The sequence below is a fragment of the Nannobrachium achirus genome (assembly GCF_963921795.1).
Source record: "Nannobrachium achirus genome assembly, chromosome: 12".
In the NCBI taxonomy this organism is placed as follows: domain Eukaryota; kingdom Metazoa; phylum Chordata; class Actinopteri; order Myctophiformes; family Myctophidae; genus Nannobrachium; species Nannobrachium achirus.
Genome location: NC_137832.1, coordinates 46,649,053 through 46,677,001, shown reverse-complemented (window position 1 = coordinate 46,677,001; position 27,949 = coordinate 46,649,053). Strand labels below are relative to the sequence as shown.

Here is a 27,949-nt window from a genome sequence, read left to right as displayed (position 1 = left end):
GCAGTTGAGGTTGTGGAACCGCAGACGCCAGCGCCTCCATCGCTGCGTCTCCTTCCATGGGAGATGCGCTTTCTTCTATTTAGTCAAATTCAGATGCATCCTGGGCTCGACCTATGGTTGTGATGGCTACCACTTCTGTAGCACTCACTCACTCACTCGTCATTGGACGATATGGGAGTTCCGTGGTTGTGAGTCACGGTCTGTTTTCCCGGGGACTTCCCCGCTCTTAGACCCCCCCCCCCCAACACACACAGAGTCCTTAATTAAGTATTAGGCTATGGTAGTAGGCCTAACCAAGCTGTAGGATGCATTGGGTAACTAACTCAAGTCGTTCTTTGTTCTGTGATTTTGCAATAATTATAAATCATGGGAGGATGCAGTCATTTTCTCATTTATAACCCACAAGCACCTGTCCCTGACAAGCGAGTTGAGGCATTACACATTTTGTAGGCTATAACACGGTTCTATTTCTGCCTCTAATATTTGTCATTTTGAGCATAAGTCCTTAAATTGTCACTTTAGAAATATGTGCAGATACCACTGTTGAGAGAGAAAACAATGTTGCACATTAAGTTAATCATCTGGGGACCCCCCTGGGGGTCCCGATCCACAGGTTGAGAACCACTGCCCATAGGAGACATGAAGAACATGCAAACTCCACACAGAAAGGCCCTTTTGCCAACCTCACCTAGGTTATGGGCGTTGATGAAACAGATGTGACAAAAATGTGGACAAAAGACACTGTCTGGTCACTCTGGTGTCTACATGACAAGAAAGAAAAACAGACAGAGGAAAAAGTAGTAGGCCTAGGCTACAGTTGGCTGCTAGGGCATTAAGGCCACTGTGGCCTCAAGGGCATGCCATTTTTTTGAGGGGCACAAGGCCAGACTGAGGGGCAATGACGGCCATGGCTTTCATGGCCTCCCTCCCTGAAATTCCTGCCCTGCTTGTAACTAAAGAAGTAGCCCAAGTAGCCATACATTCATAATATTGGAGGAAAAGTAGGCTACAATGTTAGGCCTATAATGCAGCAGAAGTATTGAACAAATGGAAATACTCAAGTAAATTAAAAGTAGCCTGCCTCAAAACTGTAAATGGCATAGTGCTTGAGTAAATGTATAGATCAGATCATATTTATATATAGGCCTATTCTTGTCATGAGCCTTCGGCTCAAACAGTTTAGGGGGAGTTGGGGACAGAGAGACAACTGAGACAGATCTGGAGCCAACAAGCAGGGGAATCGGGGACAGACAGACAGATAGCTGCGTCAAGTCATGTAGAATAAACTACAGTTCCACTGGGAATGGGTTGATTCCGCTTTCAAAGTAAAAGCTCACTTTTATCTGATTTGTTTTTACTAAACGTATTGGCTATAACAATCAACGATTGGAAGTTGGAGTAAGCCTATAATAAAACAAATTAACTTTTGTATGAAGATAACCAAAAGATGGGGAGTTTGAGTGGATACCTTCAAAAGAACAGAACATTAAAATTCATAAAATGGAATACATAGACTCTATTTGAACCACAAAGTTCTGGAGCTGGTAAAAACTCAAGCTTTTCTGGCTGCGAAATGTGCGAATCCCCCAAATAATCATATTTGAATCGGGAACCCCTCCAAAAATATTCATATTTGAACTGGGGACCCCCATGATATGGCACACTGACTATCAAGAAAATAAAAACATGGCACTTTATGTCAAAAAGGTTGCTGACCCCACACCCCAGGCCTAACACACATTATTATGACATGCCTAGAATAGGGATGCTCTTTGCAATCGCAAGGGAGGGGGGCAGGGACGTGCAGAGAATGTTAGAGAGGCAGGGGCTGACATTTCTAAAGCAGCCTTTTGGTTAAAATATAAAAAAATAGCAGACCTCCAAGCTCACAACGCGTCGCAGTGCAACGCGTTGTGAGCTTGGAGGTCTGCTATTTTCTGTACTTCTACTTATACCACACTGAACTAAGCATAATCAAGTGAAACTGGAGATGTGGCGTACTGTACAGCATGGATTTCTAAGGGCAATTCTTTCAACATAGATGTTGCATTCAAGTTCAGGAGAGTTTTGACAAGGCAATTTTCTTGAAAGCTCCCTTCAGGTATGGCATGGAAAGAGGGCATTTGCATTTATTTCAACATAGTAAAAACTGCATTCATGGTCTGGAGAGGGCACTTTTTACAGACGGGTAAAAGGGCAGGGGCTCAAGGCAAGCCCCCTTTTTGAAGTCTATGTGTGCACATGCCATTGCCTGGAGGGGGGGAAAAGCTGTGTCACCCAACTTCTTGGAGAGCTATTCATAATATCTTACACTTTACTCTGAAGTCTTTACCGGAAGTGTATTGTTATTAAATATGTCTTACTTGATACTTTTAGATATAGCTTGGGGTGACGTCACTAGCAGGCCTTAAAACAGAACAGTGGCCCCTCCTCCTCCACAACTCAAGTAACAAACATCATCACATACACACAGAGAGCCTGCAGCTTGTTGACGTGCCACTATGTCGTCCATATAAAGACACCAGGTATTTGATTGAGCTTATTTCTCTTAACTTCAAAGTTATTTTTATGGGTCGTTTTCCCCCCTTCTGTTTATGATGAGAGAAAGGAGATTTGATTTCTGACGTAAGCTAACAATTGGCTAGCTGAGCTCGCTCGCTGCTAGCTGGCTAACTGGGCCTAACTTACATTGTTATCATAATAATTATGAGTAATGCTAACGTTAATATCTTATCTTATCGAGTAGAGCCTGATAGCAGCCCTTCAACGATTAGCTGTCACTGGCTAGTAAATGGAATTGGCGTTAAAAGCACTTTTAGCACGCTACGGTTAGTCAACTAGTCTTCCCACTCGTTCTATACTGTCAATTAAATGAATGTATTTTAGTCAATTTGATACATGCCATTACAATAGCAGGTGTTGCAAAGAACTGGTCTTTTTTAGTGAGTAAAAATCAACACATAGCCTCACAGTTGTTAGTAGCTTTTCAGGAGTTTGAGAAATCATACAGCTGGGTTTGATTGACATACTTAACTACTTTCTATTTCCTTTCTGTTTTGACTATGTGAACAACAGCATTGATTGATTAATTTATTAGAAGTTTGCAATAGAAAAAAAATACAGTTTCATGACAGTACAAATCACTGGTACAAGGTCAATTAAAAGGAGATCCTAGAAAGCCGAGGCTTATTTTCCACAGGAACCACACTTTAAGTATCTCATATAACATTGAAAGACAGCAAATTGGTAGAAGGTTCCATCTTCTGGAAAACGAAACCACAGATATTGTCCCTCATAAAAGTTTGTGTCATTAGGTGCCACCCAACACATACGTTGTTGTCAGTCTAGGAAGAGATGATCTTGGCAGACTTTGAGCCAACATTTGAGCCAGCAGGTTTCTGATGTGTAAAATTATATTGCTCAATGCTATAAATTACTAGGGGTGTATGTAACAATACATTTTAATAGCAATGCGATACATGATACATTCAACACTGTAATTCTTTAGCAAATACATGGACATTATATTTCAACACATGGACAAACCCGCACCTTGACATGAACACAGAAATTAGTACACACATTTATCGATAGACCAAGAGTAGCTATATGGAATGTGAAAGTAATTAGATCCCTCTTTTAAAATGTTCTTAAAATTGCTAAAGGCACAATTACTTAGTATCCATACAATCGATTATTTGCATTGCAAAACGATTCGATACCGATTATTTGCATTGCAAAACGATTCGATAGAGATTATTTGCATTGCAAAACTATGCGATACGATACAAAGCCAAACGGTACGATATTTTGCTGTATCGATCTAGTAGATTGATTCAGTTACTACTATATTTCCACCCCTATGAATTACCCATTGGTAGATGAACATTGATTGATTGAATACATTTTGAAAAATGGTACAGTGGTACAATTATACAATGAATGTGCATGACTCACTTCATCCCACAGTTTTAGTATAAGCCCAGTAGCCCACCATGGAAGAGTCAGGAAGGCCTCGCTATGCCAAGGTTGGAGGTCGGGTGAGGGGTATTGTGGCAGACGATGCAGATAGCTGGAGGATCAATGACCAGGGACAGGGATTCAGCCCCAAAAACGAGGGAAGTCACCAAAGCAAGAGGAACCAGGGCAGGCCATATCACGCCAGTCCCAAGAAGGGGGGCCTTGGCCCTCTGAGTAGCTCTCCTGGGGGGTTCAGGGGTGGACATAGTCCCCTGCAGAGGGATGGCTTCCAGCGGTTCCCTGTTGCCGAGAACAACCGAGAGGAGAACTGGAGAGAGCGTTCGCAGCAGCACTGGAAGAAGAACTCTCTGGGAGAGGACCCGAGGGAGGACCGAGAACAGGGAAAGAGAGACTTTGCTGATGGCAATGCTCACAGCTCAGGTAAGGGAATCAACAGAGGGAAAGAATGGGGGACACTTTGGGGAAATGAAACACAGCAACTGTACTTGCACGAAGTTGCACCTTTTATCACTGAGCTCTTGGTCTTTCACAATTATTACATGATCGACTAACTGCGATTATTTGAGATGATCATAATTATTTCGTCATATAATCGTTCATAAATTAAAAAAAGCAGATATCGCAGATCTACTGTACAATGATGAGTTGTAAGCTTGTAGATTAGCTGTTTGCGCCGTTTCCTTTTTTGGTATAAATTCATAAATGTCTGTAGTAATCTTTGTATATTTCAATTATTTGACATGTCTTCCCTGTGTGCAATTTCTGATTACGAAGCCTAAAAGTCAAACGGAAATGTATTCTTGTGTTCCAATGTTCAATGCTAAAAACACAACTAAATTGTTAATTGCAGTTATTGGTGTGACAATTGGTCGTCTTTTTAAATCTGTAATCGTGACAGCACTAGTGAGCACTGATGCTATTTAATTACTTTAATATTATGTTGATCCACAGTCTGCATGTGATAAGGATTTAGATTTATATTTTTTACAATGCTTCTTCCATGAAAACGGGCCAAATCTCATTGTTCTTGCCCCTCCAGGAGGAAGACGAAGGAACCGAGGAGACCGAAGGAGGGCTTTTGGGGATGAAGACAGGGGTCCAGTGATCGACGAATCACAGCTCTCGGCCAAAGAACTCTTGGCCCTGCGGCAGGCAGAGGAGCAGCTCATCCGAGATGAAATCTTTCGCCTCAAAAAGGTAAGCGCGTATAACAACGACTGGGTTTTCCAGGTCTAAATGGGTTAAGTATACAGGACGCATTCTCCTCTCTCTCATCACTTCAGCGTGCCCGCAGCAGACCCAGTGCCGTGTACACCTGCTGTTTATGTGACATGCTGCTGGACTCCATCCCTTACGCCCAGCGCCACGTCAAGGACAAGTGGCACAAGAGGAGGGCAAGGGTGAGATGTTTATGTTATGTTACCTGTGACTTGGCAGCAGTGGCTCAGGGGTAGAGTGGCTGCTTGGCAACCGAAAGGTTCCCAGTTCGATTCCGGGCTCCCCCAGAGTTTGTGTCGAAGTGTCCTTGATAGGCCTGGGGCGGTATGGACATTTTGTTACCGCGATTACCGTCTTCCCATTTACCGCCGGTACTGCGGTAATTACCGCACCCCCGTATCTATTAATTAAGGTTCGGCGATAATCCAAAATATTGCAATCATCTTCCCAAAAGTCGCCTCTCCACAGTGGAGAGGCGACACAGCCTGACTGCCCGAGTTATACTTCTCCGTACAGCACAGCGGGTCTGGCTTTCAAAGGAGCAGATCTAAGCTCACAACACATCGCATCCGCGATGCGTTCTGAGCTTTTAGATCTGCACTGTCGGGTTACCATAGTAACGTAGGCTAGCTACTTGGGCTTTTCAGACACAAACAGCTGTGTGAACAAACCAGAAGAGGAAGGGTAGTCAGATCGTGTACAGTGATTCTGTAAACTCACGTCACATCTCAACTCTCAAATCGCAGTGATTGAGTGCTGCTATATACAGGTTTTAGTTACAAGACTTGACAGAAAAGGTTATAAAATCGCCGACGCGCCGCTGGACGGAGCACAACGTGCGACGCGGTGGAGAAAGTAAAATAGTTTCATTTTCGGTTTTAGTCCACGCGGCCCGCGCTCTGCCAGTAATCCGTATGAATAAAAAAAAGATATGCCACAACACAAGGTATGTATTAACATCCTTGTGTCGAGTGGATTACAGAGAAAGTTTATGCTGCTCCGTCATAGAGTTGTGCTCCGTACTCTACTGCCCTGCGTGCACTGTGTGTACTGTGCAGGTCTGTGTGTGAGTGACGTATGTGGCTTCCAACGTGTGGTACACGGCCCAGAGCAGAGCGGCATGGAGCGCATGCGGTCCTCGCTTCTCCCCCGTTTTAAAACTCGCTTGTTTTCCAATAAAAAAAAAAATAGACCTTTTTTTTTGTCTTTTTACCGCGGTAAGCAGAATGACACCGCGGTAGACCTCGGTATACGGCGGTACGGCGGTTACCGCCTCCAACCCTAGTCCTTGAGCAAGACGCTGAACCCCTAATTGCTCCCGATGAGCAGGTTGCATGCTTCCTCTGCCGTTGGTGTATGAATGTGTGTCTGTGATTGGGTGAATGTAATACAATGCACCATTTACTGCAGAGTTTGAAATTCACAATCCCACTACTACAGTATTCTTTCTGACTCTACAGTCAATGTCATAGCTTTAATTGTAAACCTCAATGTTGAGTATTTGTTTGTTGTTGTGCATGCATGTGATTTCAAATTCACACTATATTTGTGTGTGTGTGTATTTGTGTGTTCTAGGAGAGGCGAGAGCAGGTAATGCTGACTGAAATCCTGCCCCCCGGGCAGGAGCAGATAAGTGCAGTCAGTGCTACCTTAGAGACCGTCTCCAGGGAGCACGGCCTGAGTGACCAGGATGTAGAGAAGAGGCAGTGCATCGTCTCCACCATGCAAGAGCTCCTCCAGTCTGTCATGCCTGGTAAGCTGCCTAAAAAGTATTTATATTGCCTATTTTCCTTTCCAGTCCTTTGCCATTATCCATTTTTCATTTGATCACTTTTGAACCACTTGAACCATAGCTTCCTATAGCTTCCTATTCTGGAGCTAGTATTTTGACAAGAATGGCAGATTTACAAGCTCGCACTGATTTATCAAAACGTAGTAATGCGAACGATGTTTTAACTTGAGACATTTTCTGAACAAATCTTTTTTTTAAATTTGCATAGAATATATAAAAACAGCGTACAATTTTCACTCTGCATGATTATTATCTTAAATTGTCTTCGGACATCATGCATAGTTTACCAGCAGCAATGCAACTTTAACGAGTTGGCATTTGCTTGTTTTACACAGACAAGACAGCCCTGCTGCTTAGTGCTTAGTGATTTCTCATACTCGCTCCCAATGGGCCAGACTGACACCGTAGACTAGAGGAACGTGTGAGTGAATCAACGTTATCAGTCTGTCTAATGCCAAGCTATCATTATATGGGCTTGTCGTGGGATGATGGTTCTGGAAAGTTGTGCAGTGATGAACGTCTGTGTAGAATCATGTCTGAAGAGTGCAAACTGACTGTGGAAAGTAGACTAATCAAATGGCAGATGTGGGAAATTTGCCACAGACAGTCTTTACTCTTTTCTGGCGGTTCTGGACAACCGACCAACTCGACACCGGGGGGGTAACCTGTCCTTGGTTCGAACTCCCTTTGGTCCGACCACCTAAACCTAACCTCAGTAAAACTATACCCTAACCTCGGTAAAACTAACGCTGGTAAGTTACTACTGAGTTACTACTCAACCTGCCGACGCTGGTTGAGTAGCTAACCTGCCGACGCTGTTGAGAGCTAACGGGAGTTCGAACCATGGGGCATTCCTCCTTCGGGCACTCCCTCGGGTCGTCTGCGACGTGTGTGAAGTCGGTCCGTCGAATGGTTCTTGAGTCGAGATGCGTGGATTACAAAGACATTCCTTCATTCCCAAATGAATTAGCTGCCTTGGCGTAATTTATTCGCTAATTTATTTTGAATAGATATTCAGATTTTAACATTCTCTTGCTCTTCTCTCTCTCACTCTTGGCCACTCACTCGCTATCTCTCTTGCTCTTTGCCATTTACAGAAATAAATCTCCGGCTCTATGGGTCATCCTGCACCAAGTTTGGTTTTAAAGATTCAGATGTCAACATTGACATTCAGTACCCCCTTCACGTGAGTAGTACAGAGCCAGGTCAATTAGGGCTGCAACAGTAAATCGTACTGATTTATTTAATCGAATTTATAAAAAATACATTTGGATAAAATTCTTTGAAGAAATGCATTTTAAAAAGTAGCGCTTCTTATGCGCTTCTTTTTTTTAATATACGTTTTTCTTTACATAATAAACAAGATAATAATAAAGTAATTGATAGAATAATTGACAGTTGCAGCCCTAGATCAATCATGGTATGTTCAGTTATCTTTGACATTGCTTGCTTTGTTCATGTTAGGACTTATTTATACCACTTAATGAGGCTGTGGTCAAAGTGGTTTCTCTACTGGGCCTGCCACAGCACCACATTCATACTGTGGGTTGTATTTATGTTGCATAAAGGTTGAAATGGAATGTATTCACAGATGCATCAGCCTGACGTCTTGTTGCTGGTCCAGGAGAGTCTCTCTGTGAGCCGTGAGTCACTTTACCCTAATAAATATTCAGTTGGCTGCTCAGCTATGCCAGCTAAGAATTATCAGAACAAAATAAATACCTGTTGAGCTGAGGCAAAGCTTTCCTAGATAGTTAGTTAGTTTCATGTCCACAGTGTGGAAACTTGTCTTTTGTCTCATATACATTTAAACAACATTAAACAGCAGCAACAAACACTTACACACAACATCTTTAAAGGCAACAACAAGAAGAAGAAGAAGATGCATGTTTTATAAATGTCCTATTATTATTTTTAGCTGTCTATGTCGACCTTGAGGCTGATTTTCATGCCAGGGTGCCTGTGGTCATCTGCAAAGATAAAATGAGGTTTGTCTCCATTGTTTGCTCTTGAACCTACCTCTGCTAATTTCATCTCTGCCTGTGGCTTGGCACTGCGTCCATGGGAGAATTTGGGAAACTGATCGTGTCGTTGTTCCTACTACAGTGGTCTGATCTGCAAAGTAAGTGCGGGAAATGACAACGCCTGTCACACAACTGCCTACTTGACTGCCTTAGCCAATCAGGAGCCTCTCCTCCTTCCACTGGTCATGGGCTTCAGACACTGGGCGCGGGTGAGTTTCTAAAAGAGCCGTTAATGCTGTGATCAGAACATTCTCCTGTCAATGTTTTCATTTTCACATCTAAGTAACCACCTTCTAGGTAGGCTGAAGTTACACATTGCAATCACATGTCACATTTTCTTCAGAAAAGACGTCAAAAGTTTTAACATGATGTGAATGTTGTCTCAGCTCTGTCAGGTGGACCGAGCAGAGGAAGGTGGTCTGCCAACATATGTCTTCGCCCTGATGGTCATCTACTTCTTGCAGCAGCGAAAAGAGCCACTCCTGCCCACTTACTTGAACAACGAGGTGTGTGTGCAAGTTTTCTCCCTTATGTTGCGTTAAATGAATCCATCATAACATTATTCATGAGTTAAACAACATAAACTGCATTATCCTCAGATAAAGGAGTTTTCTCTCAGCAAGCTGTCTGACTTCAATATCACACACCTGGTGGATGGATATGTTCACTGGACTTACTTCCCCACATCCAAAGAAAATTCACGGCCAGTAGAGGATTCATATAAGAGTGGAAAGGTAATTTTTGTCTGCCAAAACATCTATAGATCCCTGCCTACCGATACATCTGGTTGCATCTAAAAGAACAGCATTGCAGAAACGATGCAAAGACATTTGGGTGGTCCTTCAAATTGGGCCTGGGCCGGTAGGAAAGCAGTGAGTGCTGGTTTTCTCTGCTGTTCTAGTCTACAGTATGTATTGATTACACCAGGGATATCAGTAGGTAGAGATCTTTGATTGTATTTTTGTTATACCTGGCTTTTAATTTGGACAAAATTATGTTGGCATTATGTGAATGTCTCCTGGAACTAATATTACTGTTAACCTACTGTCCTTTAAATCAACCTTTCACATCTATGAGTTTTGAGTGTGTCCATTCAGCTGTACAGCTGTTCTTGAACCACGATTGTCTTCCCAAGAACAAATATGATTGCCTAATTCACCTTCTATTACACTGACCATTTAAAGTGTCCAAGATGAACAATGATTTTAGGCCTGTAGCATTGACATCCATTCCATTATCAAGAAGTGTTTTAAAATGATCAGGTGGACCAATCTATTTGTGGACGGGTAGGCAAAAACCAGAAGTGAATGATGAATGCTGGCCCAAATTCAAGTGAGATTTGAATGAATACCATTATCCATGAAAACATTTGTGGTACTTGTCCAGCCCAGATGGTGCTAAAAGTTCCCCAAATTCATTACTGCATTATTTAGGCTCCACAAGTATTGTGTCCACAAAGTTACATTGTGCTGCTTTAATGCCACTGGTCTATTTGTTATATTCTCGGTGTGACTGTATGTATGTCCTCTTGCCAAAACAGGTGCCACTGGTGTTCCAAAGGCCTTGCAGCACTGTAGAGGTTGGCCTCCTGTGGGTAGAAATGCTTCGCTTCTACTCGTTGGAGTACAACATGGCAGACAATGTGATGAGCGTGCGCACCAGTGTGGTTCTCTCGCGCGAGGCAAAGGACTGGCCAAAAAAACGCATTGCTGTGGAAGGTAAAGAGCTTGATAAAGATGTCAACCTTGAGCTTCTGTGAATAAATGGTCTCAACACACAATCACAACTTCCAGTGAGGATCCAGTTCCAATTTTGTAATTTTGTTCCAATTTCCAATTTTTTATCCTGTATACCGCTACCGATTTTCAGCTCTCATTTTCGGCTCATCAAGACTCAAAAATAGGAGACAAAAATATCGTGGACACGGTCCTAGAGCAGAGGGCACGCCAAACCTCCACATTGTGATACACGGCAGAAAGGATCACTGATTTGACAGCCAAGCTGCTATCCAGAGATATTATGCCTTGTTGTCGAGAGGAAGGCTTCCGTGAGACTTGTTTTGGGACGAGCAGCGCATTTTGCCCTCGTCTCAACTGTGCATCAAAAACACGATTTGTTCGACACAATTCGATTTTTGGCCACGTCGACTCGCAAATACTGAGTTGATTAACATCCCTATATATCGGAATGTGAATTATATCGGTATATAGAGCTATTTTACTTTATTACACTCTCTTAAAGATACTTACTCTGACTATTTAAAAGGGGAAATCCTGCATGTGTGCTGAATTCTGACATGTTTTTAAATCCATTGTCTGCCTGTCTACGTTTAGACCCGTTTGCCGTGAAGAGGAATGTGGCTCGCACAGTAAACAGTCAGCAAATGTTCGACTATCTGCTGCACTGCCTGAAAACCACATACAAGTACTTTGCCCTGCCACACAACACGGCAGCTACCAACCACAAGATGGAACTACCGCAAAGGCCCGTCCAGGAGGGCGCAGACGCTAAGACATTGAGAGAGGAGACCATCCACCAGGCAGGCACAAACTCGCCCACAATTAAACCTACTGAAGGAGAGGGTCCTCAAGACTCCGACTGTATTATTGAAGAGGAGGAGGTGGATGAAGAGTGCAACTCGGACGACGATGGGGAAAAGGAAAAGGCGGACTCTGGCAAAAACAGCCTCTCTGAAGATGATGAGGAGGTGGAGGAGGAGGAGGAAGAAGATGAGGACCTTGAATTCTGCCGACAGCATCTAGACAGCCTCACCACGGAGGACGAGGAGATCTTCCTAGTGGACGAGATTTCAGGGGAGGAGCTCCTCTCTGATGAAGAGGGTCCTGACCTGGAGATGCCTGCTTCCATGGATGAGGAGGAGGAGCTGGCTCCTATCATTCTGTCACACCCACCCGTAGAGAGCCATGCGGATAAGGATGAGGGCCTCCAAGTCAAGAATGAGAAACCGAGCGGCCTGCGCTATGAGTTCACCAGGCAAGCGTTTACGCGAGGCAAGGTAAATATGACCTGTGTTTACTAGTGCTTGTGCATTTGAAGATGAATAGAGATACAGTTCAACTAATTGGCAGCGACGCTTTCATGTACAGCAGGGGTCTTCAACGTTTTCAGGCCAAGGATCCCTTAGCTGAGAGGGAGATGAAGCAGGGACCTTCACAACCCCCCTGTTCATGGATTCCATATAGTTTAATTGATTGACAGCATGATCATCAGTGCATTTTGGAATCCTGTCAATTTGTTTTCAGATATTTAACCACTTGAACCATCAATACTTAATAAACATGACCTTTCCCTCTGTACTTGGTCTGCTCTTTTTCCCCTTTACACCGAAGCTCTTTGCCGAAAATAGCGAGGCGTTGGGAGCTTGTAGATCTGCTATTTTTGGCTAAAGTTCTCTGAATACGCTGGGGTTCAAGTGGTTAATATAAAAAAGTTTCTATGACACAAAGATTTGGAGGACCCCCTGTAGTAACTCTGAGGACCCCCTGGGGATCCCGGACGCCCTGTTGAAGACGCCTGTTGTACAGTTTAAGTAAATCTGGCTTTATTCTCTCCTAGTCCCACATGGTTGTGTGCAGCTTGTGTAAACATGACGGCCATCTGAAGAAAGACTGCCCAGAAGATTTCAAGAAAGTGGAGCTGGAACCCTTGCCTCCAATGACACCACAGTTCTTGAAAACCCTCAACGCTGTGTGTGAGCAGTGCTACGGTAAGAGTGTGTCAGAATAACATATTAATATAGAAAAAACAGAGGCTGCACACTGTATAGATTTAATAAATTATCCCCCCACAAGTGGTAATTGGTGGCAATGTATTAAATCTACTAAGGGGAGCATGATCCAGTGTTTGACTTCTATTTCTATTTATTGGATAACCTGCTACTGTACGTCAAGCTGAACACCTGCATTACATACGTTACTGGTACATGATCACGATGCATTCAACAAAAACTTTGAACTTGAATCTATCAAAAGCGATTGGATATTATAAGCACAGGGACTGAGCAGACCAACTGCTATTTGAAAACGGCATACAAATCTCATTGCCTTTTTTTTAAACGGTGAACATAATCTTACCAAGCTTTATTTTATTATAAACCAAAATGTGTTTTACCTGACATTTTACACGTAAAGGAGACCAAAAATAAGTGTTTGGTCTTGTCTCAATGTTGATCATTGTGTTCCCCTAGAGGACTTTGCCCCTGACACCCTGGAAATAGACGTGAGAGAGTACATCCTTCGCGATCTGGAGAACTTTGTCAGAAGGCAGTTTTCAGGTAAAGGCCCCTATTCACCATGCTCATTCAACAAGATGTTACATCCACTTATAGTATGAATGAAATTAAAAACTAATCCTGAGGTGAGGTTAACTTCAGTCAAAAAGGTCCTTGTTATGAAGGATGAACAGTGTCTTCTGCAGTAGATTAGAGTTTATCATGATTGATTATGTGTGACGTTATAGAGTAAATCATGTATTCATTGATTATATTAATATCTAGGTCTGTATGATGATACTAATACTTGATAGTTAGGAGTCGAGAGGTCTTTAGTAGGCCTCAGTACTATTGTTTTGGTAAAGCCTATCTTGTTATGGTACAGCTCGTTCCAGAGGCCTTGAAGCCACAGTATAACTCTAGTGTTTGACCATTCTTCTTGGCAGAACTCTTTTACCACTGCCCAGAGTGTTAATTGTACTTCTGTCTATGATATCATGTTATATAAACTTGACCACACCACCACCTAATATAAATTGTCTTGTCTCCTCATTTTCTCATGATTATTGATTGATCTGAATTCCACCACACTTCTATTATGTATCAGTTATTATCTACATCTGGGAAAGTAAGCCGGTCAAGGAATATTTTTGAGCGGTGCTCCTGGAAGGAGCTAAGCTCCAACATCTGTCTTTGTGCTTTGAAACGTGCCCTACATCTTGGCACAAAGCGTTCAAAGTTTGTTGTACGCACAGGGTCACATTGGCCAAGCTTCAGGGAACGCTTAATGAAATTGACTCATGAATAGCAGCCCTCACCTTTTTGTTGTTGTATTTGTGTCATCTTGTGGACAGGGGCGAGGCTGCGGTTGTTTGGGTCATCTAAGAATGGCTTTGGCTTTAGACAGAGTGACCTGGATATCTGCATGGTGATGGAGGGACAAGCCACCTCAGATGTAAGTAGTATATCACTGGTGTTACTTTCATCCATTCATGCTTCTCTCGTGTATACAAAGGATGGGTAGAAATGTCATTCCTTTTTGATTGATTCTTTTTGACAATTTCTTAAAGTACAACAGTACAACGAGTTGACAAATGCCAAATGGATGAGACACAAAAGCCAAAGGCTTTGTTCTATTGTGGTCCATTAACCATTCAACACTCAAACAACTGGATATTGTGTGGTTTGGGTAAAAAATAAATGTACTGTTAAATATAATCTCAATAATATCGTGGGCTTCTCAATGTTATCGTGGGCCTGTGACAGGATCTGAATAATAAAAAAATAGGATATGCACATCCCCATGTGCATATTCTTTGAACACGGTGCGGAACCCAAAAATAGCCTAGTGCAAAGAATAGAATGTCTTCACACGATTTACCGTGAAAGGAAAAAAATGTGTTTAGTGTGAACACTAGCAGCATAGTGTGAGTGATACAGCCTGCCTCTAATTAGAAGCGACTCTCACTGATTGGTTATTTACCTAAATGTCTAACCCGTTGTTGTTGGCTGAGCCACATAGCATTTATCTTACTAGCCAACTTCTCTTTAGGCAAACAGTGCTGCCAGCCAAGAGACACTAGCTAAAGTGGCACAAAGCCCCCCACAAGCAGAGAAGCAAGCATTAATCACATGAACCATAGCGTCCCTATTCTGCATTCGGAACATATATTTTGATTTCTTTATTTTAAATATAGTGATACATATCATGGACTTGTTATCCTGATATCATCAGTTTTTGGTATCCCTAGCAGCTGTTAATAATAGTAATGAAGAGATTTGAATTTGATTGCTGGTATCATCTATGATTTATTTATTTTAATTCAATCTTTTTTTTTTTTTTTTCTTCTTTTTTTTTTAGGGTCTGGACTGCATTGGAATCATTGAGAGCCTGGCGAGATTACTGAAGAAACACCCAGGTAACATGCTGCTGAATGTATTCTAATATTTGCCACTGTGCTGTTGTGTATTGAGAATGTTCAATAATTCAATAATTCTATTCTTTCACCTTGATTCTTTGACTTGGAATCAAACGAAAGAATGGAATTGGAACCAAAGACTTATAAGGCATTTGTTTGTTCACCATACAATAAAAAAAAATTATATTGTAGTACCATTTCCACCCTTCCTTACATCTCTACTCCCCCCAGGTTTGAGGAACATCCTGCCAATCACTACAGCCAAGGTGCCCATTGTGAAGTTCTTCCATGTCCACACAGGGCTGGAAGGAGACATCAGCCTCTACAACACCCTGGTAAGGACCTCAGAAGAAACAATTCCTTTTTTTTAATGTTCTGAAATCATTTTCTAGGCTTAACACACATCATTAATTCACTCACTGGATACCTGCGTGACGCTTGACATTTGTGTGACATTGTGTGCTTTCAGGCCCTGCACAACACACACCTGTTGGCATCGTACGCCGCCATCGACAAGAGAGTGAAGTTCCTCTGCTATGTCATGAAGGTGTTTGCCAAGGTTAGCGCGCTACACCCACACGGCAACAACAGACATCCTTGTGTGCACTAGCATAGTGGTTCTTCACGTTGCCCTCACGGGTACTTGAGGGGTTTCAGGGAGTACCAGGCTAAATGATTGATGGATACAGGGAGTCCCCACGTGACGTAAATGAGCGATAGTTAAAGTTACAGATCCATAAGGGTCCATTTGGTTCTTGAGTGTACAAATGGAAGCAGATTTGTTTCCATTTTTGTCCACTTTGTTTAATTAATGTTTGTTTGGCGTCCCAGAGATGCGAGGCAAAAAATCGCACCTAATGCAGTATTACAGTTAGGGTAATTAATAAAAAGGTTTGGAATCACTGTAATCACTTCATGTTGTGTTCTCAGATGTGTGTAAAACCTCTAATTATGGCTGATATTTGTCCAGATGTGTGACATTGGCGATGCGTCCCGTGGCAGCCTCTCATCCTACGCCTACACCCTCATGGTCCTGTTCTTCCTCCAGCAGAGAGACCCACCGGTGATCCCTGTACTGCAGGAGGTAACACACCCAAACCTGAGCACATGAGGTGTTTTTTAGGCTCTATAGATGCACTTAACACCGTTAAAATGATCTTTCTCTAATGAACTTGTCTTGTTTGTTGCAGATTCATGACGGAAGCAAGAAACCAGAAGTTATGGTTGATGGTTGGAACGTCTATTTCTTTGATGATTTGGAGGCACTGGTGGGTTTCTTTCCTCATTGTGCTGCATGTCCAACATGCAAAAAAAGTTAGAAGTTGACAGAAGTGTGATTCTGTTCAATTCAGATATAATGAAATGGTCATGCTTAATTGGTGGCTACGGGCTAGTATAGAAATGGCTTCTGTGAGTGAGGCAAAATGTATATACAGTATTATGTATATGTAATATATCCTCACTGTCGGGCAGAAACCTCTTATCTCCAAGTTTCAAATGTGTATGTTTCTTCATAAATGAAAGCCCTCCTTTATCAAGTTTGTATGTATTTTTCTCCGTAAAGTAAAGCCCTCCATATAATACAAGACTGTCGTCGCAAAACTAGTGAAAATGGCAGATAAACAAGCACAACGGCGTTGGGTGCTTGTAGATCAGCCATTTTCACTTTTTACTGCAACTAGACTGCCTTAGAAGATGTACTACATTTGTTCTAGTTGCAGAACATGTATCAAAGTAAACAAGCTGTATACGTAGGTAGCGTAATACACTACTAGATAGATGCAGACAGACAGAGACATTTTATTGATCCCACTCGGAAGTGTCGCATTGAGTCTGTATTTGGCTGCAGGCTGCCTAATATATTGTCTTGAACATTTTATATCGCTGTGTGTCGTGTCGTTAGCCAAAGATGGCTGATCTACAAGCTCACAATCTGTTACTGTAGCTTTGTAGACCAGTTTTTGACGTACACACGACAGATAATAAATTAGGCCTTTTTCTGTCATCATCCGCCCACAGCCTAAACGGTGGCCGCAGTATGGAACAAACACTGAATCGGTGGGGGAGCTGTGGCTCGGAATGCTCCGCTTCTACACTGAAGATTTTGACTTCAAGGAGCATGTCGTGTGCACCCGACAGAAAGCCTGTCTCACCACCTTCAATAAGCAGTGGACCTCAAAGTACATTGTCATTGAAGGTCAGCCTGGGTAGCAGCACAACGTCTCCATTATTCACACATAAAACCCAGGAATCGATAAATGATTGTTGGCATAGTTTCCTGGCTGAAACTAATTGTCTATTATGAATTCCATTTGTGCCTTGTCTGGCAACATGTAATGCTTTTATCTCTCTCTTCTGTACCCACTACAGATCCATTTGACCTGAATCACAATCTGGGTGCTGGCCTTTCGAGAAGAAGTATGATTTGTTCTTTCCCTGCTATCCCACGTCATTAAGTTATTTTTGTCACTGATTACGAGAATGTTTTACTAGTCGTGTTGGAGGCATGTTAATGGTGGTCCAATATGCATGTAGATGCTGCGGCTGACTGTGCATAATGTAACATAATGTTAACTGTTGCCACTTGCACAAGCCATACATGTTGCACTGTGCTTGCACATAGTCATTGTTTTGTCCACGACTTTTCTTTCATCATTGTCATGGGTAATACTAAATCGGTGTCACAATTCTGTACCTGTGCTCTCCGGCTGCACTACACAAGTAGTACATTTGTCACTTCCAAGACTGACTCACGAAATGAATGTTTTCACTGTTATTTGCTCAAGGCTTCCACCCCCAGAAATCCAGTTTCTTAGACCTGCGTAACATTAACATTCAATCCCTACTGATTACTCAAAGCTTTCTTCTTATTTTCATCAAAACAGTGACCAACTTCATCATGAAGGCTTTCATCAATGGCAGAAGGGTGTTTGGCACGCCAGTCAAAGTCTATCCCCCTGAATACTCTAGTCAGATGGTTGGTATTTATCATAAAAACTAGACATTGATGTAGAGGGAAAAAAAACAGCGGACAGCGGCGTCACTGACATTTCTATATATTCATCCCAGGAGTATTTCTTCGATCCTGAGGTTCTCACTGAAGGAGAGCTGGCCCCGAATGACCGCTGCTGCCGAATCTGTGGCAAGATCGGTCACTTCATGAAAGACTGCCCCATGCGTAAGAAGTAGGTATTTTCAAAGTGAATGTTTGTATGATTTGCAATGATGATATAAGGGCAAACATGCCACATCAGCACTTTTGGGTGTTTTGGGTAAACTCTTGTGTTTGGTGTAAAACATTGGCCTAGGTCCAGGCAGAGAAGGGACTTGGAAAACAACAGGCTGGAGTCTGCAGATGGAGCCAAAGAGCAGATGGCGCAGAAGGGCGAGCGCTGGAGGAGACAGGATGAGAAGCGCTGCTGTTTCCTGTGTGGGTCTCATGCCCACATTAAGAAGGACTGCGTGCAGTACAGAGGCCCTGCAGGTTGATTAACATTTTTAAGTTGATGTATTTTTTATTTAAAAATTTTTCCAGTATCTTTCCAAAAGAAAAACATAAGGTTCAACAAATCATAATCACAAATGCATACCCTAAAGAGAAAGATTGCACTCAGTTGCAGTGTTGGCAGAGTCATTCAATTTACTGTCAAGTTTGCCATTTCCTCCCTCCATCCATCCATCCATCTTTAACCGCTTATCCGGAACCGGGTCGCGGAATTAGTTGCTCTTTTTTGTGACCTTGTACGATTAAGCCAATGCATCAAATGTGAGTTAACAGTGTGATTTAACAACAACAAATGGTTGCATATTTTGTACAAATAATCCAATGCACTAAGTCTAATCTTTCTAAGTGTCTTTGTTTTGGATATATGACCGACTGTAATTCTGACCATGACCCTTTAACGTATTTAGAACTCTGTCAACCTGACGGTATCTAATCACCATTAGGGTGTTTTACTTCAGTGAATGAGTTTCTTTTAATTATGTTTATCCTGTGTTTGTTAGGAAATGTCAACTCCTCATTCTCCTCCTCTCCTAACTCCTCATCAAACCATCTGAAGAACTTGAGAGAAAAGGAGAAACAGGTGTGATATCAAACTTATTTATTTTCTTTATATTGTTTGGGCTTTTCTGCCTTAATTATATAGCACAGTATAGAGGGGGACAGGAAATGGCAAGTGACACGCAGCAAAGGCCCAGGAATTGAACCCATGACTCGCTCTCCGGCATTAGATAGAGCCTGGTATGCGCCTTCACCACGAGGCAACTGCCGACCTCAAATAATTGTCTTGCCATGTTAATATTGTATTAATCATTCCAGCTATACTCAAGTTTTGTTGTCAACATAGATGATCAGTGCATACAGACAACCTTACCTTGACAAACTGTCCATGTCTAGATTAACTGCAGGCCAATATACTTTCACAGAAATTGTAAAATTTCTATCCAAGTAGATTCTGATGTAGTCTTTTAGGCATGGGAATAAAGTGTAGCAGTGTAAACATTTCAACCTGTAGATGGCAGTACTGACACTTTATCCCTGTATCACGTCTAGCCACATTCTTAACTTTTTTAATTGTTTTTTTTTTTTTATATAGGGAGTACCTCTGCAGGAGGACAAAAAGAAGCGAAGACAACCAGTGATATTGAGTCCACAAGCAGGTGCGTAATTTTCTGTCTGTCCTCATAAAAAACATGAAAGCATTCTAGTGTGCTAACAGACCTATGTTTTTTTTTGTTTTGTTTTTCAGTCAGTCTGGTCAGCCGACACTTGGGACACCCCAGTCATAGGAAGAGCCCGGTGGAATAAACCAAACCATATTCACACCGCGGCCATTTTTCAGTTACTTCATACTAGTCGGTCGGGGTTTCCCACCGTTGAGTATGAAGTTAGAAAAAATGGCCACGTGAAGAGATGATCGAACCACCTCATTCTAGTGTCTGTATCGGCCAGACGGCAACTAAATCCAACCAAAACCTAGAATATAAATTGGACTGCATGGCCAGCTGGAAGTGGAACCCACACAAGCCAAAGCCAGGTTGCCAGTGGCTTAACTTGAAGCAAAGCAGGGCCTTTTATGTTTTGTTTTATTTTTATTTTTTATTATTTTTTTAAACGGATACTTCTCTTCAGAGGAGTCTTTTTAAGCGTTGATTTTTATTTTAACCAGACAAGCCATGACGCATGCTCCTCATGTCTTTGTTTACCTACCAGTTTTGATGGCCAGGAGTTTTTTTGTTTGTTTTTTTATTGAATTTCATTTAAATTACATTTTAATTGTCCTGTGCACTGACATCCATAGACCGTCTCTCTCCAGCCTGGAAATCAGCTGTAGTTTGTGTGTTTCAGGGTACTACTGGCCCTGTATATATTGTACTTTCAGGGTTGTATTTTTATGTTTTTGAGATCATGCAACCTAAAACAAGTAGATTTTATAGTGTGTGTGTGTGTGTGTGTGTGTGTGTGTGTGTGTGTGTGTGTGTGTGTGTGTGTGTGTGTGTGTGTGTGTGTGTGTGTGTGTGTGTGTGTGTGTGTGTGTGTGTGTGTGTGTGTGTGTGTGTGTGTGTGTGTGTGTGTGTGTGTGTGTGTGTGTGTGTGTGTGTGTGTGTGTGTGTGTGTGTGTGTGTGTGTGTGTGTGTGTGGTATGCGTGTCCGTCCAAGAATGGTGGACCTCCACTTTACTCGGCACCCAACTTTCAACAAAAAAAAGAAACATGGTGTGTGTTTGTGTATATGCTTAGAGCTGCTATGACTGACTCGTACAACAAAAACACAGACGTTTAAACTTGGGTCTTTGTGTTACCTTCAAATGTACACTCAATTTGGTTATAAAAAAAAACTATTTGACTATTTCATTTCAACTAATCAAGTATTTCAGTTTGCGAAAAAGCTTACAAACACTGCTGACAGCAAAATTTGAAGATAATTTGGATTAATTTTGTGGCGATTAAGAACATACATTTGGCAGGTGTTTTGTGGCTGCCACGGTGCCTCAGATAATTTGCTGCACAGTGAGGCTCCATACTATATTGAATGTGTTGCTGCTAGTAATCTGTCTGAAAGACCTGCTCATCCAATTAAATTTTAAAAAAGAGACTTTTTTTCTTGTCTTGATTCCATAGTGTTTCATTGTTAGAATTTTCAGTGTTTCATTGTTAGAATTTTAACGATAATTCATATTCAAACTATTGTGTGTTTTGGGGGGCATATATGTGACATAGGCTGAAGGTATTTTACCACACTCAAAGTGGAACCAACATTTTATTAGACATATTTGTAGTGGGAATCAAATGGGCAATGGTCCCCAGTCAGAGTTATCAGTTTGAATGAAATGTAGAATAATGTGCTGGATATAATTTTTATATAGATCATGAATGTAACGGTCTAAACTTTTTACTTTTAAAGGAAAAAAATCACACCCGTGTGAACTGAGCGGTGGTTTACCCACCAACCCCCCCTCCCCCTTCCCCCCTGTGTGTGTGTGTGCCTGGTCTGGCCTGAAAACAGCGCCCCTCCCTTAACATGTGTGGTCAGAAAAGGTACTACACCACAGGCTTGAGGCTACATACGGACGCACCCACATACACGTACCTCTACACACACGGCCACGTATAGGAGCGGCGTGACCACCGCTCAAAAACCTCTTGTGCTAGTGGTCACCCTCCCTTATGCCAATGAATGCTGGCACCTAAGGTTGCCTGCCTGCCTACGCAATAGCTGACGTTCTGTTTTATCTGTAAACCCATTGGCTGTAACATCTGTCATTCGGACTGTTGACCTATCCACACGCCGCTTATTCGCTTAGTGGGTTCGCCGTCACTTGCCCTTGCGCAGTTCGCTGTTATGCTAAGGTTAGCCTGTTAGCTGATGTGGTGTTGATGCCTGATATTTAGCTCAACATGTCCGCCTCTATGGTGCGAGCGACCGTTCGAGCGGTCAGTAAAAGGAGGATTCTACCAACAAGAGCTGCATTGACTCTGGTAAATGCTTCTATTTTCATTTACAGTACTTTAATGTCTATTAAATGCTGTCAATGCGTGGTGTTGTTGAACAGCAAAGTTGCCTAACGTTCTGTTGAGACTGAGAGGCGTTGACGTCTATCTAAAGCTCAGCCCCCAGTCACATAATAGAGCTACCAAGTATTTACTTAATTTTCTTCCTCCTTATTATGTTAGTAGTGTTGTCACCACACGAACACTGTGTAGTGTGATACCTTTAGTCGTTTAGTAATAACATGGTACTTCACCTCCATGCAGACTGAGTACCTCGTTTACCAGCCTTTTGTTTCATAATTACATGAGTTGTCAGCAGTTATATAACATCTATGTCAACAATTATCTATGTTGCCATTTATTGTTATTAGTTATGTTTGTAGGCATTAAATGTCAAGTTTGTTGACCTATTAGTGCCTGTAGTTAGACGTTTAATGTTTGTAGACGTTTTATGTCAGTTTTTCATGTCAGTTGACAGTGTCACTGTCAGTGGTCATTTCTGTGACACTTAATATCGGTATGTCAGGCAGTATGTAGACATTTAATGTCAGTAGTTATGTATTCAGACATTTAATGATGGCTGAATTGAAGTGCATAATTAGACAGTCAGTCACTGATGGCTAAGAGTAGAATAACAGCCTTTCTGAAATGTGTATTCGCACGCTATTGCACAAATAACATTTAACTCTTGGGTGTACAACAGTAGGCTTCATACAAGACAAGTAGGCCTACCCATAACATCCATATGTTTTAATGGCTGGTGCTGAGTTCGTTTCATAATTTCCAACCAAACCTCTAACACATTCTATGGTACACAATCAAAATAAGTGGACCACAATCTCCATTCTCCAGCTTGTTGCATTGTCTCTGTTGCGTTGGGTTTTAACACTGCCACATAATTCACCTCAATCTCCCAAAGGCTTGAATTGACTTGTTTCTTTAAAGAACAGGGCTATAGTAAGTGCAGCTAATATGACACGACTAATTTTAAAGATATACAGCAGTATTTTAGCATTTCTTGTTTCACCAGTCTGACTTCATCCACAACTCTCTTGAGACGCTGCTGCAAATCCAACTCAAATCTACTGCATGGAAGAGAAGCCCTGTTTCTGGCTAATTGTGGTATACAAGATCTGCATATGCCCATAACTTAGCCAACAACCGCCTTATCTTTTACTATGCCTCCGGCCTGTACTCAGAATTTGTATCTAGTTATTTTACAACCCATTTTTCACCCATTGCCAATTCTCTGGGTCTTGAACATGGTGAATGGGCTGGCTTTTAGGGGTGTCATACACACATTCCCAGATACCAGGGCAGGAGGCCATGAAGGCCATGGCAGCTGTTACCCCTCAGTTTGACCATGTGCCCCTCAATGGCATGACCTGAGGCCACAATGGCCTTAATGCCCCAGCTGACAGTAACACTTTCTCCTCTGTCTCTTTCTTGTCCATATGTAGACAGTAGACACCGGTGTCTCTTTCTTGTCATGTAGACACAAGTGTCTATCGTTGAGATTCTGAAATCTTAACTCCCAGAGTCCCCATATTTTAACCAATCCAGTGACTTGCAGCATGATAATACCATAAATTATCTATTTCACTGAAGATTAGGTTATCATCCCTAAGTTAACCCTTAAATTCAACACATTCTTTCAATGGACTAAAATCTTGTTTTATTTGATGACCTTTCTGCCCTGGCATTTGGCCTTTGTGCCCTCAAAAAATGAACAACACCAAAGGCCAAGTGGCCTTCATGCCACTAAAATGACAAAATTCCTGGCCTACCCGATATTGGCCTGCCAAATTTGTATTCATGTTGGGCATCATCTTCAGTTTAAAACTAAACTGCTTTAAAGTTAGATCATAATACCAGAGAGGATCACTACTTCAAATCTTTGGCTTTGATGCTATCTTAGAATAGATTGCAGAACATTATTCCCTTGATGCATACATACACAAGAACTCATGTATCTTTCACCAAGAAAAATACATTGTGTGACAACATCACAACAATACATATCGTCACGTTTTAATATCTCAATATATTGTGTGTGATGATCTATTGTGACACTTGTGTCTTATCCGTGTGTACAAAGTTATGGTAGTCAGATTCACAGGCATATGGGAATTTAAGTGCTACTTTCTGATTTGGATGTCATGTAGAATCTCCAAACTTTCTATGATCGGCCTGTTTCGACCATGTCTTAGAATGTGGTAGCCTAGATGCTAATCTCAGCAGCACAATTCCTACTTAATACTTCTATTGTAAGCAATGTTAATCATTTTTAACCTGGTGTTCCTTCCTATTTGGGGCATGTCCTTATAGGCAAAAAGTAAATGTATTATACAAGTACTGTTGGGCTTAAACCAGGGATAGGCAACTTGCTTTACACAACAGATAAAAATAAGAAACAAGTTATTAAAGGAAAATAAAGAATGTATTAATGCCCGGACATGTTTGTTTGCTTTCGCCGTCTACACACCAGATAAAAATAAGAAATGATTGAAGGAAAACAGGATTTATTAATGCCTGGACATGTTTGTTTGCTTTTACCGTCAACACTGCTGGCTTACTGGTATACTTGATCTGCTTTGAGAAATTTACAAACAATAAAAAAAAAAAAAAGTAATATTGAAGCCCAGAAAAGGCACAAATAAATATTTTGCAGCTCCAGACAGAGTTTTATACATGTTTGGGCCAAAAGAAAGTGGTTAAACATTCTCTCACCTTTTTCAGACTCCATCAGCTGTAACCAAGATCAAGTCATTGCTGGATAATAAGCCTGAATATGTGAGTGAATAATCCAGGAGTGCCCTGGAGTGCTCTCACTTTGGTACTGTTATCACACTAGACTAACATTTTACACATATCTACTAATAATTTATTGTGTTTATGTGGAATCAACTGTTTCTCCCATAAAGAGCTCTGTTCCCTTGAAGCTATTGAAGGAGCTCATCGATAGTACCACTGTCGAGACTAATTTGATCCTTAGCTAAAATCGTCATCTTCATATTAGAATTTCAGTTTTGAATGAGAGAAGCACCGTTTAGCCTAAGACTACAAATGTTAATATATATATATATATGATGTGAATTTGAGTTAAGAAATTACTCTTGAACTTGTCATTATTATTTCAAGTATGTTCTCTGGAAATGCAAAGTTGAAAGTGTCCGAATTGGTCTGCTCATTCTGTTCCTCTATAACTATGGGTCTCCAGATGACAGTGAAGTGACAGCTTTTAATACCAAAAAAAAGCAAAGAAAAAGACCACTATGGCATCAAGAGTAATCAACCAACTAACTGGTCAAACATTGGCCAAATTGTCAAATAATATTAAGCAAAAATACATCTTTGAAAATAGCTGATCTGCAAGCTGGTGTGAGGCATTGTGAGCTTGTAGATCAGCTATTTTCACAATACTGTGAAATTACTGTCAATATCTGTGGAACTGAGTCAAACTAAATCTGAGTCAAACCAAGTGCTTGTTAGGGTCTCCAATTCAAATTATGATTAATTTTGGCGGTCACAGACTGAAAAGGTTGAGATCAACTGCCTTATACATCTTGATCTGTTTTTATTTTCAACCAGTACCATTTAAACCCTTAGTAAAACAGACCTGAGTTACAACTGCCCTTGTCCGATCTACAAGCTCACAACGCGTTGCTGCTATTTTGGGAAATGTTCCTCCCAGAATAGGTATGCTGGGGGTCAAGTGGATAAGTATTTAGGTGTTGGTAAAGTAGACCAAATTTTAACATGTTAGCTTTGACTCTCTTTCCAGATCGGTCTGAAGGTCGGGGTGAGGACACGAGGCTGCAATGGACTGACCTACACACTGGACTACACCAAAGAGCGGGAAAAGTCTGATGAGGAAGTGGTTCAGGATGGTGAGACATGTTTTCAAAAGTGCCTTTTTTTATTATTAAAAAACGAGTTTTACAAATAATGTAGAATAATGATGGTACTACTGTGGCGACTGTCCCACAGGTGTGAGGGTGTTCATTGAGAAGAAGGCCCAGCTGACCCTCCTGGGAACTGAAATGGACTTTGTGGACTCAAAGCTCTCCAGTGAATTTGTCTTCAACAATCCCAACATAAAGGGCACATGTGGCTGCGGCGAAAGCTTCAATATCTGAGTGTGAGTGTTGTCATGATGAAGCCTCAGTCCCTCCCAAGGCCCCTCAGCCACACTCCTCGCTCCTGGATGCACACGAATAAAAGACTTGAGCGTTTATGACATTGTTGGACCCGTCGAATTCTCTGGGATGTGGAGTGTCTCTCTAGCCAGAAAATTACGGCGCTTGCTGAAAGTGACAAACATAGGCTGTCACTATTTTGTCATTTCTGTTAACAAAATATTCAAAATATATATATTTTCATTTCTCTAAAAACAGCAAGCTAGATTTGCTTTAGCTAATTTGATATACAGTATGACTTATTTACGTGACTGCAAAGATGAGACGTAAGTGGGGGTAAAGTCTGCTTTTCTACTACTGCTTTTCCCTTTGACTCCACACACACACACACACACACACACACACACACACACACACACACACCACAATGCCGGAGTGCCACCTGCATTAAAAGACCATACAAGTCTAATTTCGACTAGAGCCAGGCCGATATATTTATTTGGCTGATATAGCGGCCATTTGTTTGACTCTGGATCGACATCAGACCCACATTTCTGGCATCGGTTCTGAGTTCTCACCATTAGTGGAAATGTGACGATGAACACTGGTATGGTCCTTTAATTGCAGTTTCTGTCTTAAAGGGATAGTTCACCCCCAAAATGACATTTTATCGATTACCATGGAGACTTAAATTCATGGACATTTTTAGTTTTTGTCGCATTCCTAAGCCAATAATCTGAGGACTCTTTCTGTCTCCATAGGGAACAAAGCAGGCTATTTGTTTCTCCATAGGGAACCACTGCTGGTCATCAAATTATTGTCTTAGCAATGCAACAAAAACCAAACAAATATCCACAAATTCAAGTCTCCATGGGGTGAGTAATCTATAGGAAAATATATATATATTCTTTGGGTGAACTATTCCTTTAAGCATCTTTTAGCTGTTTGTATGTTCATGGTATAGATTCTTACTACAGATGGTATAATCTATGTGGTCTGCCATTCTTAATGGGACCTTTTTAACAAGATAAGGGCGAGAGGGACCTTGGGTCAGGTTTTTTTTGTTTGCCTTCCATTTCATATTACCGCATGTAAAGGGTGACGTTACTTTACAGTATTATAGCATTAACAGAAGATTTAACAAGCTATGATGTACTTTGCCCTGAATTGAGGCCGCTCAAGTACAAGTGTGGTAAGCCAAAATAATAGTGGTTTTCGCTAGTCTTTATTTGGATCTAAAACTCAAATAATACAGTATATCGGCAACATTTATTTGACAGACATCACGGTAGACAAAATGGTAGAAACCGTGTAATGCACTCACTGTATGCAAAAGGTGGAAGGTTTGCGATTGTAAATTATTTGCATTGTTTGAAAAGAGTATATATTTAAGTGTGTATATAAAGGATGTAAATTACACTTAATCCGCTACCCAACGCACAAAAAAAACATCCCTCAAATAATGAGGTTTGTTTTTTTATTCTTTGCTCAGTCAAAGCCAGAACTGTGTTTGTGTAGACTGTTGCAATGTATGTACAGTTGATGTGACCTACGTGAATAAATGGCTTAAAAAAAGCAATTTGGAACTGTGGCTGCATTTATTTATTTTTACTAATTAGTGGAAGGTGTATAGTATAAGGTACATTAAAAAG

General features: G+C 41.5%; 3 protein-coding genes across 3 annotated transcripts in view; 2 read left to right on the top strand and 1 right to left on the bottom strand.

Annotated features, from left to right (window-relative positions):
- The window catches only part of ccno (cyclin O), a gene marked incomplete at both ends in the record, with an annotated part of 2,518 nt that extends 2,478 nt beyond the window's left edge, over positions 1-40 (bottom strand). The window contains one exon of the mRNA XM_080738689.1: positions 1-40. This exon is cut by the window's left edge and continues 257 nt beyond it. Within this exon, the coding sequence (XP_080594815.1) occupies positions 1-40 (40 nt within the window).
- Positions 41-2,448: 2,408 nt separating this feature from the next.
- Positions 2,449-21,232, top strand: tut7 (terminal uridylyl transferase 7). The gene is made up of 29 exons (XM_080739182.1): positions 2,449-2,525; positions 3,970-4,401; positions 5,021-5,178; positions 5,265-5,381; positions 6,775-6,952; positions 8,089-8,177; positions 8,583-8,634; positions 8,910-8,979; positions 9,098-9,224; positions 9,402-9,521; positions 9,615-9,749; positions 10,556-10,733; positions 11,349-12,031; positions 12,592-12,742; positions 13,223-13,309; positions 14,101-14,201; positions 15,108-15,165; positions 15,397-15,500; positions 15,635-15,724; positions 16,136-16,249; positions 16,356-16,433; positions 17,185-17,362; positions 17,536-17,583; positions 18,051-18,142; positions 18,235-18,350; positions 18,474-18,649; positions 19,171-19,250; positions 19,764-19,827; positions 19,917-21,232. Exons 2-29 carry the CDS (start codon positions 3,996-3,998, stop codon positions 19,973-19,975), a joined length of 3,909 nt encoding a protein of 1,302 aa, XP_080595308.1. The 5' UTR covers positions 2,449-2,525; positions 3,970-3,995; the 3' UTR covers positions 19,976-21,232.
- A 778-nt stretch (positions 21,233-22,010) lies between these two features.
- Positions 22,011-27,876, top strand: isca1 (iron-sulfur cluster assembly 1). The gene is made up of 4 exons (XM_080738383.1): positions 22,011-22,146; positions 24,898-24,951; positions 25,943-26,048; positions 26,149-27,876. The coding sequence occupies exons 1-4, from the start codon at positions 22,066-22,068 to the stop codon at positions 26,295-26,297; spliced, it is 390 nt and encodes a 129-aa protein (XP_080594509.1). The 5' UTR covers positions 22,011-22,065; the 3' UTR covers positions 26,298-27,876.
- Positions 27,877-27,949: the final 73 nt, after the last annotated feature.

Bases quoted from the DNA above. Each gene is read 5' to 3' on its own strand.
- tut7 (XM_080739182.1), top strand. From the start codon at position 3,996: ATGGAAGAGTCAGGAAGGCCTCGCTATGCCAAGGTTGGAGGTCGGGTG. The intron at 8,635-8,909 runs GTGAGTCACTTT...TATTATTTTTAG, and splicing joins GGAGAGTCTCTCTGTGAGCC to CTGTCTATGTCGACCTTGAG. The intron at 9,750-10,555 runs GTAATTTTTGTC...TTGCCAAAACAG, and splicing joins ATTCATATAAGAGTGGAAAG to GTGCCACTGGTGTTCCAAAG.
- isca1 (XM_080738383.1), top strand. From the start codon at position 22,066: ATGTCCGCCTCTATGGTGCGAGCGACCGTTCGAGCGGTCAGTAAAAGG. The intron at 22,147-24,897 runs GTAAATGCTTCT...CACCTTTTTCAG, and splicing joins CAAGAGCTGCATTGACTCTG to ACTCCATCAGCTGTAACCAA. The intron at 24,952-25,942 runs GTGAGTGAATAA...CTCTCTTTCCAG, and splicing joins TGGATAATAAGCCTGAATAT to ATCGGTCTGAAGGTCGGGGT.